The sequence below is a fragment of the Anopheles arabiensis genome, chromosome X (assembly GCF_016920715.1).
Source record: "Anopheles arabiensis isolate DONGOLA chromosome X, AaraD3, whole genome shotgun sequence".
In the NCBI taxonomy this organism is placed as follows: domain Eukaryota; kingdom Metazoa; phylum Arthropoda; class Insecta; order Diptera; family Culicidae; genus Anopheles; species Anopheles arabiensis.
In genome coordinates, this window is record NC_053519.1 from 10,999,542 (window position 1) to 11,020,277 (window position 20,736).

The 20,736-nt window shown below is 49.8% G+C and overlaps 1 protein-coding gene across 8 annotated transcripts in view; it reads right to left on the minus strand.

Moving 5' to 3' along the window:
* The window catches only part of LOC120905485 (serine-rich adhesin for platelets), a 59,008-nt gene continuing 38,272 nt past the window's right edge, over positions 1-20,736 (minus strand). For 4 of the 8 annotated variants that reach the window (XM_040316301.1, XM_040316300.1, XM_040316299.1 and 1 more), the window contains exons 3-9: positions 13,061-14,286; positions 12,172-12,982; positions 11,376-12,078; positions 10,546-11,254; positions 7,335-7,981; positions 6,575-7,256; positions 1-2,887 (exon numbers count right to left, since the gene is read on the minus strand). In XM_040316301.1, the coding sequence (XP_040172235.1) occupies positions 2,434-2,887; positions 6,575-7,256; positions 7,335-7,981; positions 10,546-11,254; positions 11,376-12,078; positions 12,172-12,982; positions 13,061-14,286 (5,232 nt within the window). In that variant the 3' untranslated portion in view covers positions 1-2,433. Of the gene's footprint in view, positions 2,888-4,366; positions 4,508-6,574; positions 7,257-7,334; positions 7,982-10,545; positions 11,255-11,375; positions 12,079-12,171; positions 12,983-13,060; positions 14,287-16,509; positions 18,474-20,736 lie in introns of those variants that run through there. The other 4 variants (XM_040316296.1, XM_040316294.1, XR_005739916.1 and 1 more) reach the window with 3 other exon arrangements.

The window sequence follows — 20,736 nt, forward strand, 5'->3', positions numbered from 1 at the left end:
GCCTTTTTTTAAGTATCGTTGTTTATTTTAGCGAAGAAAGAGTCTTGTTGATAACGTCTCAACATTCTAAAAAACCTATAGCCTGTCTCGGGCTTAGAAGAGAGAGCCGCGTAAGGTCATTCCCTTCGTTGTGATCGGGACAATGGGATCACTCTCTCTCTCTCTCTCCTAACCTTCATCTACGGTGCTCTCTGTCGACTTTTGTAGAAAGCCAGCTGTACGATCGACGAATCGACCGTTAATTTTTATTAACATTACCAGTTACAGTAGCGTCATCTGATTTACTTTTTACTAAATTAAAAACAATATTAAAAAATACGATTATCAATGGGGCAGGAACGTCCCACTAACCTCTCTCTCTCTTATTTCAATAGAAAACAAAATACCGCATAAAATTGATTTGGATGCAATTGTGACCGAATTTAGCAACGAAAAAGCGCATAAACTAAGATTCGTTTGCAGGAAGGAACAGAAAGAGAATAAGGGGCTGGATATGTCGCTGAAAGAAGGAATAAGAGAGGAAGGGGGAAGGGGGCGCATGACTATGTTTCTGCCAAGGGCACCCGATGACCACGCTACGGCCCTCTGCTGTCGATGCACAAAAGAACCCGACTAAACAGTGTAGATGATTCTTTTTGTTACAAATTTATTTTGATAATATTATACATTTTACACATGTACCGTGTGTGGGTGTGTGTGTGTGTGTGTGGGTTTGAATTACATTTTGTACAGCTACATAAATGTACCGAGATTGCGTTATTCTTCTTTATATGTATGTATATATGTATAAGTATATATGCACCCTTAAAAACGCACCCAAACACACACTAACAGGACAACACAAAAAGAGAGGGAGGGGGAGTGCGCCACTTTTCAGAATGTGGTTATGTGGGTGTGTGTGTGTGTGTGTCACTGTTCGTGAGTGTTTGCGTGCGCTACGCGTTTAATGAGAAAACAAGGCGTGCGCGCGCTCTTCTGCCTTTGCGAACTTGCTTACCGAACACAAATTAAGTACAATGTTGGATTCTAGTTCCTTCTGCTTCTATGCTAAACCCAACAAAACTCGTGTTACAATGTCGTGTTCTTCGCGCACTGTGATGAGGGGGGGGGGAGCTTACCACCCAAGGCTACATCTAACAATGTTGAAGATGTATTAATAGTTAATAAGACACATAAGATTCAGCCGTAACGAAAGCTAACCAAAGCGTGACGCTTCCACGAGCCATACCGTAGGGATTTACCGTAGCAGCAACAACAACAAAAAGGGTGCTTGGCCCGTCCGCATACCACAGAGTGCAATAATGCGTGCACCCCCGAAGATCGTCTCAGTTTGCCTTTTTAATCGGTTTTCAAAACAGCTCCTTAATTTAAACAATTTAAATCCTTCTTTAAATTCTAGGTAACAGCCTTGCTAAAAAAAAAGGGACAAATAAACTTTTCTTCTTCCTAAAAAAAAATAAGAACTCGCCTGAAGATATATTTGGACAAATTTACACATTTCGAAGGCTCTAAACCCCACCCACTCTGTCTCCCTAAAACTAGACACGGGGGGGGATAGGTAGTGCAGCTCGGATTCTTGCCACCATCTTCTGTGCGAGTCGAGTGTGTTTGTTAAGCCAGTTTTGGTTGCCCCTTACAACATAGGCCGCTCCCGCCTGATGGGAAAAAGATAACACAGTTTCACAGTTTTCTTTTTTTGCCGTCTGCGCGCGTGCCTCTAGTTTTAGTTCGTGTTTTTTTCTTCTCTCCTTTCGCTTTCCCCCCTCTTAGCTGATTTCCTAAAGTTTTCGCGACATTAAAATATCTAGTACCGATACGTTATTTTAAAACATAGAAAATGTTTGTAAGTGAGATAAAGGGGAAACATTTTTTTTTGTTTGCGTTTCTTTATATGATTTGGGCATGTAAAAATCGTGCCTTTAAATTTTCCGCCTCCGCCTGCCATGAGTAAGGAGATGCGGTTGATTCACACTGGAGCAGACAACTAACCCCCCCCCCCGCCCACACCTATTTTAAGGGTAGTGGCCCTCTTGATCGGTGTGCCTTTTCCGTACGATTCTTGGGCGAAAAACCGCCTTCATAATGATGTTATCAAATTACCATACACAGAAGTTACTAAAAATCTCTAAAAGCTAAAGAAAAGGGTGAGATGCTGAAGCGTGTGATCTTAAATTTCAGAGCCTCCATTTTCATGCAGCACGGGAGGGGATGGGGGGGGGGATCTCGTTGCTCCTGGCTCGCGTGTGAATCGCCGCTAAGACTTCAAACACCTTCTCACCGGTCCTGCTCCTTTTCCTGCGCTCCCCCACAATAAAGTTAAATTACACATCGGTTCTTCTTCCTTAACCCTCTCTCCTCAGTGTCCCCTCTCATGCCTCTCTTCTGCACGCATCCTGTGTGTGTGTGTGTGAGTGTGTGTGTGTGTGTGTTAATCTATTGGTATGACAGTTGATTTTGAATTTTCACTTGCGTCACGAACGGGCCGCGCATGTTGCGTATCGAGCCGCCCGCACCGGTCGCGCCCGGATGGCTGTGCCACTCGCCGCCGTTCGTGCCGCTGTCCTCGTTCGTCGGGCCGGCGCCTCCACCCCCGCTGCTGCTAGTGGACGGTTCCTTGCGGTGATGGACCGACGACGACGATGGTGGCCCGGTGGTGGAGATCGTTTCGTAGCCACCGCCGTCGTGGTAGCTCGAGACGGGCCGGCTGCTTTTGTATTTGCCCTGCTGACTGGACAGGGTGGAGGAGGAGTGTAGATGCTTTTGCTGCTGTTGCTGTTGCTGTTGCTGCTGCTGCTGCTGCTGAGCGATCGAGGCGGAAAGGCCCATATCCATCATGGGCGGTGTGTTGCGAGCGGAGCGTTGCGAGTGATACAGATGATGGCGTCGGCTGCACGAGAAACGAGCGTGAAAAAAAGAGGGTAAATTTTTCGATTGCTGATGGTTGTTGTAAGCTCAACACAACTAAAACGGGGTAAGAGGCTGGATGCATCACAATACACAATAATACAGTGGGAAAGAATATATGTTGCGACGGGGGAAAGAGCAGAGTTAGTGGTTATTAGGAGGCATCAACCAGCTACGTATCCCACACACCGCCCAAAAATACTTCAAATTAGTACTATACAACGTAAAACACACACGCACAAAAAGTCTACAATACAGCTATAGCTCTCTTCAGCAAACTACTCCTTAAATTGTCAGCAAATCATTCGAACAAAATGCGCAAACCAAGCACGACAGTGCCTGCATGTGCCAGCAAGCTGCCTCGCTTGCCACCGCTGTGCGCTGGTTTTACCTTAACTACCCCCAAAACAAAATTGAACCGCATTCCGCCGCGAGTGTGTTGCTGTTTGGCGCCCGACGAGCCGCTACTTAATCGACGACGACGACGTAATGCGCTGCCATTGGTAGCTGCCATTGGCGCTGTTGCTACCGCCGCTCGTGTAGCTATCATGGTTCTTCTCCTGCTCCACGTTGCCACTGCCGCTGGGAACGTTTTCCTTCGCATCGGAGCACTCGTTGATGGCACTTGTATCGCTGGACCCCACTGGTCCGCCACCAGCCACGGTCGGCGTGCTGGTGCGCTGCCGGCGGCTGTGCTCGACGCGGCGCAACAGCACGAGCTGCTCCTGTTCGCGCTCGTGCAGATGCTGCAGCTGCTGCAGCCACTGCCACTGTTGCAGCTGCCAGAGCTGCTGCAGCTGCAACAGCTGGTGGTCGCGTTCGAGCAGCTCGGGCGGAAAGACGGCAGCGGCGCGGGTGGCGGCATCGTCGCACGGCACGGTTCGGTTCGGGTTTGGCGGGGGCGAGCGACCGGACCGCCCACTCTCGCACAGCGAGCGGGTGGATGTGTTGGACGGTTGCATTATCTGCTGGTACGAGGCAATGCTCCCATTCGCTGCCTGCTCCTCGTCATGGACAAGCTGCTCATACACGTGGTGTTGCTGCTGCTGCTGCTGCTGCTGCTGTAGTGCTGCTGTACGCCGCCGACGGCTGCTGCTGCGACGGACCACTGGGGAATGGTCCTGCTGCTGCGGACTGTTAGTACCACCGTCGCCATCCGCCACCGTCGAGCGAGCGAGTTTCGCATCTACCGCTAAGCTGACACTACTGTGGTGAGGGGCAAAAACATGAATTTGAAGAAGGGGAGCAGGGGAATGGGGAGCGAAGGATGACGATGATGATTCACATAAAAAGAAAGGTTGTGTGATGAGATGTGACAAACAGTTGTGGTGGTTAGAGTGAGAGTGCGTGAATTTTCGGGGGTAAAGCTATAAACCTGGCCCACAAATTATTACACAAAAAAACACATTTAATTTTTACCAAAAACACATACAAACAGAGTAAAACCCAAAAAAAAACCTACCCCACCTCCTCTCGCTTGAAATGTGTGAGTGTGTGAAAGTTGTAACAAAAATTGTAGCTGTTCAGTGCCCGTAACCATGGGGTGGGAGACAATATGCCTGTTTAAAAGTTGAGCGAAGCCAGAATTTTGTTAATGTGAAAGCTGTGGGGTCACCGAAGATCCAACCAAAAACCAACCAAAAAAAAAACCATCCCGCGCAGGGCCAGAATAAGAGATAGTAGGCGTGAAAGTGAGATAAGAGTGACGGTGAGATTAGAAAGAGTGTACAGAGTGTAAACAAGTCAGCAACGATTCAGTTCAACCCTAGACCTAAGACCATTCCCTGTGAGCAGTTATGCAAAATGTCGTGAGCGTCATGTGATGTGATGACTACCAAAAACAAAGACCATCACGCTTTTCAGTGATAATCGTTACTGATCATTAAAAGCGCTTTATGATATGTCGAAGATGACATGTGAGTGCTGAAAAATATCACCAACACTATCCACAAAACTCATGACTGAAACAAAATCCATGTCTACGTCGCGTACTCTACTGTGATGATCGGAGGTGATTCTTACGAAGCTTATGTGACCGCACTGGCGATATTTTTTCAACGAATTTTTGGTCAATCACTTGGTCGTGATATTTTCGTCTGGCGGTGATGATCGCGATGATCAGATCATGACACGCTTGCGAGTGGTCCCATGCAACGTAATCAGCATGCCCTGGGGCTTTGTCTGCTTTGTTGGGCAGAACGGGAAAGCATGTTGATTGTGGTAGTTGGAATAGTCCGAATCGGAGTTGTCGGGACAGTCCGGAGTCTTCCCGAGTCGTCTTGGTTCGGCCGGAGTCAGCTGATATATCAGAATCGGCTGGATGCATCACATGCATTTTGTAGAATTCGATCGACCCGACTCACTTATCAAATTTCATCCCGATCGGACCACCCGTTCTCGAGATGTGTAACTCTAAAATTCCTTAACGCGGTCCAAAACTTTTTTGGTAAATTCCTTTAGAGTTGACTCAGCCATTTACCGACCGATTTAGACGTCCGACCCCTCAAAGGAACGGCCTTGAGGGTGTGGACAGTATATTTTTGTCTCCTCTCTGGCCCGGACACTACCGGTCGAGATAGTACGCCGAGTTTTATTACTTTTTTAGTGTTTTTCTAAAATATACTTAATTTTTTGTATTTTTCTATCGATTTGCTTATACGGCGATCTTTAGAACGGAATTTTCACTACGCTCGCTATAAATCGTTTATATAAGTCCGTCAAAGTCAAAGCATTATGAAACTTTTTATTATTTACTCTATTGAAACTATTACATCATGAAACTATTTATTTCTTTACAGAGTTTTCCAAGGGTCCTCATAGTTGTGGGACACTCCTTGACTCTTTGCTTTGGGAATTAAACTTCGTATTTTGGAAATTGCAATCTATGGCATCCTTGTTGGACAGGCTCGTTGGAAATTCCTATTGGATTTGTCCAACAAGGGTGCAATAGAGTCCAAATCCCCTTCACATTAAGTTCATTTCACTTAAGAAAGCGTAAATAAAGAGTCCCACAGCTATGAGAACTCCTGGTAAACCCTGTACTCCCGCTGTATTCCCCCTTCACGTGGTCCGGCGAACAACAACTCGCGAACAGTTTTCCACTCACTCCTCAGACCGCACACATCTGGCTCGTTCTATCGGAATTGAACACCAGCCTACAGAGCGAGAAAGCATGATCACCAAGCATGTGATGGTCGCACCAACTTGAGTCTTGAGTCTCAACTCTGATTATCGCAGTGGAGAGCTCGTGACGCTGATATGACTTTGTTCCAGTCGGAATTTTTCATGACCATGTCAGTGACATTTTGCAGAACTGATCACAGTAAAAAAAAAGTCATGACAAAGCGACTGACCAAGCGTTGGTTGCTAAAATGTCACCAAGCATGTATTGGTCACACCAACTGTTTGAGTATCACCTCTGATCATCACAATTAAGTACGTGATGCTGATATGGATTTTGTTTCAATCAGATTTTTTTTAACATTGACAGTGACATTTTGCAGTACTGCCTGTGAGTGCGAGTTTTCTTTTTTCTTTGCGAAAAAAAAGCCTTAAATTTACCGATGCCAAATTGCAAATTGTGCGAGCGCTCCAACAATAGCTCCTCTCTCTCGCTCTCTCTCTCTCTCTCTCTCTCTCGCACGTTATTGCAAAACTTTTCGATATTTACCTGATCTGCTGCTGCAGCTCCTCGTAGTTGACGTAGTGCGAGTAGCGATGGTTAAACACGTCCGTGTGGTGTATCGAGGTGCCGGGCGGCCCACCAGAGGCCGGTGGGGGTGGGGGCGGCGGCTGATAGTGGGGCGGTTGGCTGTGGCCGTAGACGACACCGGACGAGGCGGACCGCTCGACCGAGCTCGGATCGTACACGACGTACCGGGAGGCGGCAGCGGCGGCGGCGGACGTCGCACTGTTGCTGTTGCCCCCGCTACTGTTCAGTGCGGCGGCGGCTCGCTTCGAGATGGTATTGCTGCTGCCACCACCACCACTACTACTCTTCTGTCCACCACCACCACCACCACTGTCCGCCATACCTCCACTGGCTGGTGGTGGGGCTGGCGGTAGCAGCGTCGACGGGCCGGTGTAGTCGATGGCCGGCTCGCCCGGTGCGGTCGAGGTGATCGTACCGGTCGGCACGATCACGTCCTTGCGGTGCTTGCCGAACCGGAACATGTGCCCGATGCCGCGCAGCAGCCCGCCACTCTTCTTCGCCCGCAGCTTCGCGCCCCCTTTCCCATCGTTCAGCGACGACTGGAAGGGGCTGTTGCGCGAAACGAACCCACCGTCCGGGAACTCGCCGGGTGCGCCGCCGCCAGCTGGGCCGTCCTCGAGCAGCCAGTGCTTTTTCGCTTCTGAAAATCCGGCAATAGAGAAGAGACACAACACGATTAAGACCCAAACAAAACTGTGCACGCGGCGGTTATACTTACGCGTTTCCGCCGGTTGTTCCACCACGGCCCGTAGGATCTCCTCCCGGCCGCGGCCACGCGGTGTGCGCAGCGCGTTCGGACCACGCGGCTCGTCCGCCATCTGTATCTCCTGCACCATCGTCTGCAGCGACTCCAGGCTGGAGGATTTCTTCATCCCGAGCGACGGGCCAAGATCGCCCAGCTGGTCCTGCGCCTCGGCCCGCAGCAGATGGGCCGCTAGGGCAGCCGTCGTCGTTTTGCCCTCACCGTGGTGCTGGTGGTGGTGCTGCTGGTGCTGCTGCTTCAGGCTGTTCATTCGCGCCATGTGGTGCAGATCGATCGACTCGAGCGAACCGCCGGCACCGCTCGTGCCCGACCCACTCATCAGCAGCTTGCTGTCCCGGTCGCGCTTCTCGCGCAGCTTCTTGTTGCGCTGGTAGGTGCCCGTCTCCCGCGCGTCCATCGCGGCGTGATGCTTCTCCGACATCGAGCGGCGCCCGATCGCGTCCCGGCTGAACGCGTCCGACGGTGGCGGGTTGGTTTCGAGCGACAGCTGGGAGGCGTACGTTGCGTCTGCACCGTTCGGGGTGGAGGTGTTCCCGTTGCCCAGCACACCGGCACTGGGCCCACCGGCCGTCCCTTCCAGCGAGCGGGTGATGTGGAAGGTGCTGTTGCAAAGGGGCGGTGAAAACGACAATTAGTGAAAATGAAATACATTTGCAAAAAAACTGCATATATAATTAAAAATATCCAAATTCATCTAGAAGACTTAGTGCAAACATCCTTAGTTGCGAAAAATTATCTAAACTCTGAAGAAAAACCTACACGTAGCGGGATTGTGATGTAAAAGAAAAACTGTTTTAAATATAATACTTAAGTTGAATAACTAATTGAGTATACACATGGTTTTGGTCCAACGACTAGCTGTGCTGTCCCGAATTGCATTGTAGATTAATCGACTTTTCTCATTGTTTTCAACTGAATATAAATATTGAATATAAAAATTGAGCAGAAAATTATAAATTTTCAACCATACCGAATCTTCTTCTTCTTTTGGCTCAACAACCGTTGTCGGTCCAGACCTGCCTATACCATTTATGGGGGGTGGGCTTTCAGTGACTTATAATTTCTAAACTCCCTAATAGTTTTTTCAATCAACTTTTTTGTTCTTGTTCCAGCGTGCTTGACAGTTGGTCGAAGCAACCTGCGGACGGAGTAACTGTAACCAGGCTGATTGAGCACATATTTCAAATCAATATTTTGGTTCCCATTTGCTTGTTCCATATTTTGGTTACAAATGGGTTTAATGTGAATGAGAAAAGTCTTACTAGTCTTGTGTTGAATATAATTACAAATGAAAACAGCGGTCACAATTCATTTAATTATTGAATTTGAGTGTCTCCGACAGCTTGAGCTGCCGGGAGAGAATTACTCGAATCTGTCTACTCAATCGACATACATATATGATACCCATTAAACTCGAAGCTGCCGGCGGAAAAGCAACTTGTCAAATGATAGCAAAATGAACAAAATGAAAGTTCGAGTGAATTATCTTGAATGCCGAACGCAAAAGGCCTGATCGGATTCCGGAACAGCTGGCCAGTAGCTTCCATATTGCGGTACAGTTAGTGGTCAAAACGGGTTCATTGCTCACTCAAGTCATGTAGGATCACATGCACTAGTACCAAACCCACGTAAAATCTTCCAATTATCCAATCAATTCTATTGTTTTACCCATGGCTCAAAAATTACGTCTTTATCGACCCTTTTTTAAACGCTTCAAAATCAGTTGTGTTTGCACTTGTTTGTTTGTTTGATAAATGATAAAGGTTTAAGTAAATATAGTAAAAATAACATGAAATGCTAACGTGACGCTCTTGTCCAAAATTCCGCTAATCTCTATAATAAAATTGGAAAAATGGCCCAACTAAAAAGCATATACAGTCTGAACTCATTGATTGAACTTCAATGCCCGCGCCAACTATCGAATATGTGCTTTTTAGTTGGCGGCACGTTTTTCCATACAAAAAATTACTTAAACTTTTCTCGGCAACCCATGAGATTTTTGTGATTAAAAAAAAAACCCGGGTTTTCCATACAAACGCATACTTACGAATTGAACTGTCAGCCAACTATCGAGCGTTCAACTAAAAAGCATGCCAACCAAAAAGCGTTCAACTGTTGAATTCTGACTGTATTCAATAGTTGGAAGACAAACGAAGGTTTAATCAGTTATTTCAGATTGTATATACATTTATGCGTGATTTTTCGAGATTGTTCAATACATCAGCCTGAATTTTTGGTTGAAGAGACGTACGAGGACAGTTTTCCAATGAGTGGTCCAAGGAACTGTTCAGGAAGCCTCAAAGTCAGAAGATAGAATCTTACTTTAGGTGGCAGAACATGATCCGACAACATTAGCCGGTATCGCGAATAAATAAACAGATTTTAACAGTCGTTTAAAGTTCATTTTGATTTAACCGAGTTCATTTGTTGATCATTCCTGTTCAACTGAACGATCGTCAAAAACAGTTAACGACTGCTTGATATCGCATATAGGCAAACGACACATGGAAACAAAATTGAGCAGTATAAATAAACGACTGACTGTTAATTTGTATCGCATACGCTCTTGACGATCGTTTGTTTAACGACGGCATAGAACCAGTCGTTAAAATTTTCAAATGAACTCAGTGCGTTCGCGATGCCAAATTCGTATTCCGGTGAATTCCATTTTTTAAAGCAAACAGATTTAAAATAGAACATTAAAAAGTGTTCTAATAACAGAATATTTTTAATAAATAATAAAATATTTGACCAGATAATGCAATGCTGATTAATGTATCGCGCGCTTGATTAATGTAACATGCAAAGTCGCTATTATAAATATTTTTTAGGATAATTTGAGACTCAAGCTCAATAATTAAAATGTTCATTACTTATTTTTTCGTGCGGTGAGTGAACTTGAACGCATTAAACTGTGCTTTGGTAAGAATTTTTAAAAATAATTAATGTTTAGGAAAGTCAAAAGAACGTTTCTTATTAGTTCTTATTTTACTCATTAGGAAGTAAAAGTAATTCCAGAATAATTGCATTGCTTACACACGAACACCAGCGTTCGAGCATTAAAAATCACTTCTCACTTTACTGTACATTACTTTACTCGAATGCGTTTGACCACGCTGCGCGAAAAAACTTAGCAAGAAATGTCCTGTCGCCAACAAATACTCACGGTGAGGTTGGTTCCGGATCCTCCTCGATCAGCACCACGTTGCTGCCGTTCAGGCTCGTCGCGGACGAGGTCGTGCTCCAGTGGTCCTTCGTCGCCATGTAGTAGCTCTCGTTGCGCAAACCGTGCGGCGTCGTGGTTGCTGCTGCCGACGACGGCTGCCCCATCGGCGGTGCACCGTACGACCGCTGCCCCGATTGTCTTTGGTTGTTGTTCGACGAATGATGGTGCTGCTGCTGCAGCTGCTGCTGGCTGCTCATCGTGCTGGTGCTGCTGTTCGCGCTGCTGTTTCTGATGTAATGGCCACCGGTTAGCGTGTCATTGCTACCACCGCCACTACCGCCACTGAGCGGCAGCGAGCCGGTATGGTGCAGCGTTCCAGTGCTGTTGGCCGAGCTGCCGCCGGTTAGCCGATCGAGTACGGGATTGCTGTACCGCTTGCTGCTCTGCTGCTGCTGCTGCTGTTGCCCTCCCGCTTGCTGCTGTGCCGTCGAGGTCGCGCTTTGTTGCGACTGCTTGTCCGAGCTAAGGTAGATCACGGTTGTGCCCGAGCTGCCACCGCCGACCGGCTGCTGATCTTCCCCACTGCTACCAGCAGCAGCAGCCGCCGCTGCCGTACGCTGCTCCATCGTTTCGAGCAGCTCGCCGGTACTCACCGGACGCCCAATGCGTCGCGCTATCTTCAGTATTATCTTCCCCGGATAGCTGCCACCTGGGAGCGAAACAGAATTATGAATAAACACACACAATTTGAAGAGAAATTCATTTGAACAACACACAAAATCGGGTTTTCCTCCTTTGTGGCAACACAGACTCCTCCTCCTCCTCCTTACCCGACTGCAGCATCGCACGACGCAACGTATCCATCGCTTCGGCATTCGACTGCCCCAGCAGCGACACGCCGTTCACGCTCAGCAGCTGATCGTTCATCTTGAGCCGTCCGTCGCGGCTCGCCGCCCCACCGTGCAGCACGCTCTTCACGAAGATGCCGAGATCGCCGTCGGTTCGGCTGGTGCCGCTGCTGCTGCTGCTGCTACCATTGCCCGAGCCCGTCTTGCCCTTCACGCTCACGCCCAGCCCGGCCTTCTCCGTGTCGTGCACCGGTATGTGGAGCGTCAGGATTTCGCGATTCTTCCATGCAGCGCCGGCCAACGATTCGCTGCCGCCGCCGGCGCCACCACTGCTAGCGTTGGATGCGACACTTCCGTTGCTGACATTGCCACCGCCGCGACCACCTCCACCGCTCTCGTGCAGCAGCTCCGCCACGTGGGTCGTCGAGGCCGACTTCAGTATCGAGGCGAGCGGTTTCTTCTGGACGGTGGGCGTTTTCGGCGACCCGGCGGCCGCCGCCGCCCCCGGTCCGCCCGCTAGCTTTGGCAGGGAGCGGCAGTTGCCTACGCCGGTCCGGCTCCCGTCCGTACCGTCCCCGTACGCTAGGCTGTTGCTGCTGTTCGACTGCTTCAGGGACGATTTCGGCATCACCGGCGGTGGCGGTTTCGGTGGCGAATTCTTTGGTTCACTTTCTACGCTAAAACCCTACAAAAATAGATAGAGCGAGAGAGAAAGTGAAATTGTTGTAATTGGAAATGCCTTTTGTAATGCTTTTGTTATAGGAAAAACAAAACATACTATTTCACGCTCCTTCACATCGGCCGCCAGCTCCTGCTGCCGGGACACCACGATCTTGAGCGTGGCACCGTGCGGGGTGCCGCGCAGTATCGAGACGACCTCGGTCTGCGATTTGCCCGTCATCGGGATACCCTCCACCTCGAGCAGCCGGTCGCCCGGCTTCAGCCGCCCGTCCTCCACCGCGGCCCCCTTCGGCAGTATGTTCTTGATGTAGATCGGGCAGTGGCCGCCGGCCGGATTGTCGCGCGTGGTCACGGAAAACCCGAGCCCATGGTCGCCCTTGGTCAGCGTGATCTCGATGCGCTTGCCGAGCTTGCGCGTGTTCGCGACCTGCAGGCTGGTGCCGGTCGAGGGTGCGCCCGGGATTTTGCGGGTCGGCGAAACCGTCGCCACCTTCGCCGCCGACGTCGGCTTCTCCTCCGCCTCGATCATCATCTGGCCGACGCGGTTGTCCCGCGGGTAGCGCGGTCCGCTGCCACTCTTCAGCAGCCGGCCGCCACCACCGCCGGCCGCGCGTCCACTGCTGCCCCCACCGACGCTTCCACCCCCGCTGCTGCCGCCCCGTACCACCCGCAATCGTAGCTCCGTCGATGCGAGGCTCTTCTTAAGATGTTCCTGCACGGAACTTTCCGAGAGTCCGACGAGCTTGATGTTGTTGATCTCGAGGATCCGGTCGCCCCGCCGCACCCGGCCCCGTTCGGCCCGGCTGCCCGGTTCCACGCTCTGCACCAGCAGCCCACCCCGCTCCATGTCCGGGATGGCCGTGAGCCCTAGCGGGCCGCCCGTTTCGTTCACTACGAGTAGCATTTCACTAAAAAAATAAAAGCAAATTTCAATGACAACCAGGTTTTGGGGCAGCTTCGCCAACACACCAAACAACAACACCTACCTATCCTTCTCCCGTATCGAATCGTACACGGATGTTTTCGCCTGCCCGAGCGGTTCCTTGCGCGTCGACTCCCTCGGCAGCGATTTCGAGCTGAAGCTGCTGTTGCCCCCTCTGCCCATGACCGACTCGCTGCCGGAGTGAAACGAATGATGCTGCATCTGTTGCTGCTGCTGTTGCTGCTGCTGCACATAGTTCTGGTACGTCTGGTAACCGTACGCCGGGGACGATTGATTGTGGGCGGCTGACGACGTTGCTGACGAGGACGGCGTTGTTGCTGTTGCTGCTGCTGCCGCCGCTGCTGCCTTCTCTGCAGCATCCATCCACCGGTAGCCGGTTGACGCTTCCGCGCCGAGAAACTGCATCGACAGCCGGCCGGACCGATTGAACGCCTGGGGCAGCAGACTGTCGTGTTGTTGCTGCTGCTGCTGTTGCTGCTGGTGCTGCTGCTGCTGCTGTCCACTGTCCTCCTCCGGCACGTTCCACTCCTCGCCGAGCAGATGGTGATGGTGCGGGTTGTGGTGGTGGTGATGGTTGTGATGGTAATGGTACGGTGGTCCGCCTCCGCCCCCGTTCTGCTGGGGCGACAGCAGCCGATCCGGCGGTGGATCACTGTCACTGCGGCAAACCGGTGCCGCCGACCAGCGCTTGCTCGTGTTCTGGTGGTTGCCGTTCGGGTTCACATTGTACAGCGGGCTGCGCTGCTCGGTCACGCCGATCTGGTGCAGGGACGGTTCGCTGCCCCGCCGCACCTGCAGCCCGAGCCCGAGCGGTGCCGGCTCGTTCGCAAACACCTCGATACAGGACGCTCCACCGCCCGGGCCGGACTCGGTGCCGCCACCCACCGTCACCACGACACTGTCGGCCGCACTGCCGCCACTGCCCGGTGCCCCACTGCCACCCGCCCCGACGACAGCAACGGGCCCGCCGGAACCGTCGACCAGCGGTGCAGGACCACCGACGCCCACGACAACGCCGCCACCGAGCGGGGGCACCTTGCCACCGCCGCCCGGCGTCTGGAAGATGTCCGGACTGCCGGTACCGACCGAGCTCCCGCTCGCCCCATCGCCGCCACCCTGCTGTACGCCCGGATCCAGCCCGACCGCTGCATCCTCATAGCTGGCGATGATTTCCTCCCGATCGTCCGCAACGTCGCTGATGTGATCTTCCGGATCGAGAATACCCGACTGTGACTGAAGATGGTGCACCACGACCCAGGAGTCTGGATTCTGTGGGGAAAGAGAGCGAAAAAGCAGAAAAATTGAAGTTAAATTCGTCCGCAAGAAGCAAGTGTGGGGCATGAAAATTAGCAAAAATATAAGAAGAATCACTATTTTCTCGATGAGTTTACATCCAAAACAAAAGAGTGACTTTAAAGTTTCGCATATTTTTAGTGATGGGTAGCGTTGACAAAAATCCGGAGTCGACTCCGAGCCGACTCCGATTATTTCGGAACCAACTCCGGAAGGTAGGTCCGCCCAGTATTATCCAAAAAGTCTTCAGGTGTTATCTGGAGCAGTCCAGAACTGCTCGAAGTCATCCGGAGTCGGAGTCATCTGAAGTCGTTTGAAGTCGTCTGAAGTCGTCTGAAGTCGTCTGAAGTCGTCTGAAGTCGTCTGAAGTCGTCTGAAGTCGACTAAAGTCGTCTGGAATCGTTTGGAGTCGTCTGGAGTCGTCTGGAGTCGTCAGGAATTGCACCGGACGGCACCAGTTCACTCCGATCGACTCTAAATGACTCTGATTCCGGTCTACTACAACAGACTATGAACGACTCCAGATAACGCCGGACAACTTCGGACGACTCCGGAAGGCTCCAGACGATTCGGGACATCTCCAGACTACTCCAGACGACTTCAAACGACTCCGATCGATAGAACTCCGGACGATTCCGGAAAATTCCAAATAACTCCGGATAACTCCGGACAGCTCCGGACAACTCCGGACGATTACGGACGGCTCCGGACGGCTCCGAACGACTCCGGACGACACTGACCCAGACGACTACGACTCCGGGCGGATATAGTAGTTCCCATTTTGCCGGAGTCGGAATAGGACTATTAATAGTCGGAGTTGGATCGGACACGGTGGTACACTCCAGAGATAACACATCAATACATCTTCTAATCCCTTTCCTTTTGAGTAGCGAGATTCAACCGAACTGTCAAATTCGGTACGTATACCAAAGAGGAAAAAAGTCATAAAAACTCTTTGTGGTGTGTTGAGTTCAGCAATGCACGAGCGATATAATAACTTGCGAGGTTCAACTCACGCACATCTTCTTCTGGACGCGCGCACATATCGAGCGCCGAACTTACCGAAATGTACATGCTTTCTGTATTTTCAACAGATTAAAGCTTTCTGGCCTAAAGAGGTCTTAGCAATGGCAAATAACTTCACTAAGTAAGGCGCTCGCGGTTCACACAAGGCTGTAAAAGAAACAACTTCAACTCCTGCACCCGTTTTGCACTAGAGTCTGCAGTTGCTGCTGGATGGGACCCTGTAAATCAACCAACACGCCTCTTCAAATTACAATACGTAACACACGCCGTGTACGTGCCTTTTGTACGCTTTTGTGAGTGTACACAAAGTTGGCAACGAGCGGTAAAAGTTCTCTTCTGTCTTCTTTTTTTGGTTTCACAATTCGTGCCTTAACACTTTGAGCAGTGTTTGGTAACGAGACACACACACACTTCCCCAAACAATTGTGAACCGAGACGCACTGCCAGACACAAATATCGGTGACTGAATTTGGTAAGCGAAAACCAACATACTCAACCGGCTCCATCATCAACCAGTCAATCGCGCACAGCAATCGCGTCCAGAGTAATCGAATGTCGCGGTGCCTTTAATCGCCCTTCGGTTCGGTTCGGTGGGGTGTGAAGAGGTTTCAAATCGGCACACACACCTCGGGGCTGCACGATGATAACCATCGACAAAGGGACACCACCGCCCCCCCCCCGCCCCTGCCCACCTCGCAACACGTGTGTAAGCGTCCCATTTTGAAAAGGTTGAAGCAATGAGACAACCTTTGCATTGCTGCCATTATCGCGACGTCCGTTGACCCGCCACACGAGTGGCGGTGATGAGTGATGACCACCACCCCCGAGGCTCTCCAAAAGAAAAGGGCGACGATAAGATAAGCACGATTGTGAAGAAACTGACGTAGGCAATCCCTGAGGTAAAAGACCATTCGTGGGAGGGAGAATGCGCTGTCCTACCACACGATGTAGGGTTTTAACTGCCCCAAATAAACGCTTTGATTTCTTCCTCTTCAAACCCCTGCACCTTCGTCTAGGGACAGGAAGCGGCCAACAAACATTACTTCCTCGCACACACACACACGCACACACTCACACATTAAGGTTAATTAAGAGAGTACACAGGAAATTGCGCTCCAGCGGCTAATCTAATTACGCCGGCGAACGGTAATGCCGCACCGCTCTGTGTCTTACTTTTGCGCAACACGGTGCTGCTGTGCCCGGTTCCAAGGTAGTGCAGCAGCTGTTGCTACTGCTGCCTGCCGGCTGCTGCCGGTAGGCGCTCGTCAGCCCCCGGGTGGACGATGATGCTGATCGGGCGCCGCCGCCGCTGCCACCCGCTTCCAGCGTGCCGGAGGATCCACCGCTGTCGAGCGTCTCGCAGCTGCCGCCCACCTTCCGGGGCAGGTTGAGCGAGTAGCTCTTGTACAGGTACTGGTTGCCGTGCGGGATGCCCTTCTGGCGCTGGTGCACCTGGTACGTGTGACGCCAGCCGAAGATGCCGGTAATCTTGTTCGCCAGCGCCGGACACTTCGGCGGCAGCTCGAAGATGTTCGCCTTCTTCTTCATTCTATCATATGCACACACACACACACGCACGCACTGTGACACTATTGCGACGATGTTTGGAATGGTTTGTTCATAGCTCTGTATTCCGGTTGCCACCGGGTTTTGAAAGATGTAAGTGTGTATTGGAGCCGGTTGACCGACGCGTGCTGAACTGGACCGAACAAAATCTTCACACCTTAATTACATTACCACTTTCGGTCGTTTGCTTTTTACTTCTTGTTTTTTTTTTTTTACAAACACACATAAACACTAAACTCTTGTTTTGCTGCAACACACTGCCGTAGGAAAGATAAGACGCAACAACACTGCCGTTAGGAAAAGTTAGTACATCTCACTGAGCACACCTTTGGACTTGTCGCAATTGCAAACTCCCACTAAAGCCAATTTGTCCAACGCTTTGTACCAAAAACAAATGTCTCAAAGATGGCACCACACTATCTCTGTATTCTCCAAGCGCCTGTTATCTGCCAACAGAAAAGGCGTTAGCGCAGTGACACAACACAAACACGCGCCACCCCCCCCTCCAACAACAGATTGTTTTTGCAATAAAGTTTGAGGTAAACAATTTGCATAGCTTCTTTCACCAGCACCAGTTGTGGGTGTGTGTGTGTGTAATACGGAACACAGACAGGTCGGTAATGTCAGGAGAGCTCCTGGAGCGCGCTTGCCGGGCTTTGGCAACGGAAAAGGCAACACATTCGAACGCAATTTCACCGCCCGAACGGTGAAGGGAAATTTTCTGGGAAAACTTCGATGCACTCGATTTGACTGCTAGCAGTAGACTGGTGGCGGTTTCGCTGTAGCTGTCTGTTGCATGAACACTGCCAGTCGTAGCGCACACAAGTGTGCGGCGGCGCCGGTCGTCTCGCGGTGCGCACAACATTAACCATCCAAACGTACTCGTCACCGCTCGCGTGCAGTTGGCGCGTATGAACCAATGCGTGTATCAATAAATGACAGTGGTTTTTGCATGCTTTTTATTTGCTACAATAGTATACCAAGACACCAAGATGAGTCATTCTGGAGGCAAAGCAAATTCGATGACTTTGTGTAGCGACGCTAGATTATGGGAGGTCGGAAAATATGCAAAATGACATGGATTTTTACAAAGGGGCAAAGGGGTAAAACGTGTTCAAACTATTATACATTATGTCGCAACGTATCATAGTGGCCCTGGAAATTGAAGATATACCCTTATAGCCATAAAGCTGCATCTGGATGTCACACCAGGACTAAGGTATCATATGGGATACTGATGCGCTGGTAGTAGCCCAAAAACTCGAAAACTCTCAGAAGTCCAAGATTGCCAATAAATCTGAAAACTCTCAGTACGCCCAGAAGCAGATGAAATTCAAGAAGATCAGTAAGTCCCAGATGTCCCATAACTCCCAGAAGTCCAAGAAGTCTCTTAAATCCCATAAGTCCCATAAATCCCAGAACTCCCAGAACTCCCAGAACTTCCAGAACTCCCAGTACTTCCAGAACTCTAAGAACTCCAAGAACTCGAAGAATTTGAAGAATTCGAAGAACTCAAAAACTCCAAGAACTGCAAGAACTCCAAGAACTGCTAGAACTCCAAGAACTCCAAGAACTCCAAAAACTCCAAAAACTCCAAAAACTCCAAGTTCTCCAAGTACTCCAAGTACTTCAAGTACTCATAGTGCTCCTAGTACTCCCAGTACTCTTAGCACTCCTAGTACTCCTAGTACTCCTAGTACTCAAAGAGCTCATAGTGCTCAAAGAACTCCTAGTACTCCTAGTACTCCTAGCACTCCTAGCACTAATGTACTCCTAGTACTCCTAGTAATCAAAGAACTCCCAGTATTCAAAAAACTCCTAGTATTCCTAGTACTCCTAGTACTCCTAGTTATCCTAGTACTCCAAGAAGCCCCAGTAGCCCCATAAGTCCTATCCAAAGAACCCAAAAAGGTTAAACAATTTAAAGATTTGCAAGAGTTAAACTCCACAGGGCATAAAAGTCATCAAATTTCACAATGGGGTTCGTGAACTCACTTGCCTAAATGGGAATTACGTTGTACACATCTTGATGTGACGTAAACGTCAGAAAATATCGACTGACAATGCCATGGATCATAGATGTGAGACGTGAATAATGAAATACCAAAGCAAGTCTCCAAATGCGCTCCAAGGTAAAATTGTTTAAATAACATATTTTAAATAATTTGTTCTTCTTCTTTGCCACAACAACCGCTGCCGGTCTAGGCCTGCCTTTATCACAAATGTGCTTGACTATCAATGATTTGTTGATTTACCCATTGTAGTCTTAGGTATGGGGGCCATAGTCCATACGGGCATGTTGTTAAGTCGTGCGAGTTGACGACTGTACAACGGGACTGGTATAGAATATATTTTATTAATATAGATATATTTTTTAATGCCATGCAGAAGTTAGGTTGTTTTTGCATACAATTTCACTAAGATATCTAAAACCCTATGGCGAGGAGTTCATTACCATTGATGCACTAATTTCTGTTTTCTAAAATAAATACAACTTTGGCGACAGTTGCACAAAACCAGTTAGTCGCTTTTGCTACCGATTGCGGCGCGGCACATGCAAACAACAACACACCACATGCAAGAAGCTCTTGGACACGCTTGAAGCTAGAATTGTTTGCCAATGCCATTTACTGGTTCACGGTCTGTCCGCCCTTTATTGACTGATCGTTTATCGCAAATTAGCATCATGGTGGCTACTCTCAGCGTTTCTTGCCGGCGGTGTCACCCGAGGAGCTCATCCTGTCAGCTAATCTGCCATCTATTTCCATTTGCTGACACTAACCCTAAGGCTAGCTCGGAACCGGTGTCCTACAACCCACCATCATGTTCGGGAGGGAGCACTAGTTGTAGTTCTAAAAATAAGTTCCAACTAACACAGCCTCAATTCAGTTATGCAGTTGTTCACAGCTTGGAGGCTGTTTGCTCAAATATGCAGAGGCCAGAGAAGGCTTTGAGTTTTTTTTTTACTTTTCTCTATTGGAATCTATTGCATTCCCCACCCACCTCATCTCAGCGCCGCCGTAAGACGCGGTTGGTCGGTGAAGAAAATGGACCACTTTAGATCTACTTGCAAGATGATCATTATTTCTCAGGGTCTGTGGTGTTCCGAAAAATCAACAAAGCATCAATGCAATGCCCTTCATCATTCACGCCACGTAAACACGCACACACACACACGCACACACACACACACACACACACACACACACACACACACACACACACACACACACACAAACAAACAGATGTATTAACCCCCCCCCCCCCTGGTGCTGTAAAGTTGTCCGGGGTTTATGTTTTTGCGGTCGTTTATTCGCTCTCCCCCCCCTCCCCCACTTCTCCATCATAAATAGAGAGCGGTAATAGGGGGGCGGGGGGAGAAACGCGCAAAAACTGCAACAAACACGGGAAGATGATGAAGCGCAAAAGAGAAAACACGCGAAATTGAACGGGAAAGACCCTCCCTCTTCACCGCAACCCCCGTTCGGGGTGTGTGTGTGTGTGTGTGTGCGGAGCGAAGAAGGCAAAAGAAATTTCATCTCATGGCAAGGGGGAGGGGGGGGTTCGGAGCGCAAGCGCGCGCGCGGGGGTTGTGAGATTGAAACACTGACCAGTGAGGTGGCGAGGGAGTGGCGGAGGGGACGAAGCATTGTAATAGAAATGTGCCAGAAGTAACGGTGCGGCGGCGTCCAGAGCAGCCGCGTGAGATGAAGATGAAAAAGAACGCGCTGATCTTATGGGAGGGTGGGAGGCGGGGAGGTTTAAACGGAGAGATCGGAACCGTCCGAACTGCCGGAACATCAGCAGTAGTAGTAGTAGTAGTAGTAGTAGCAG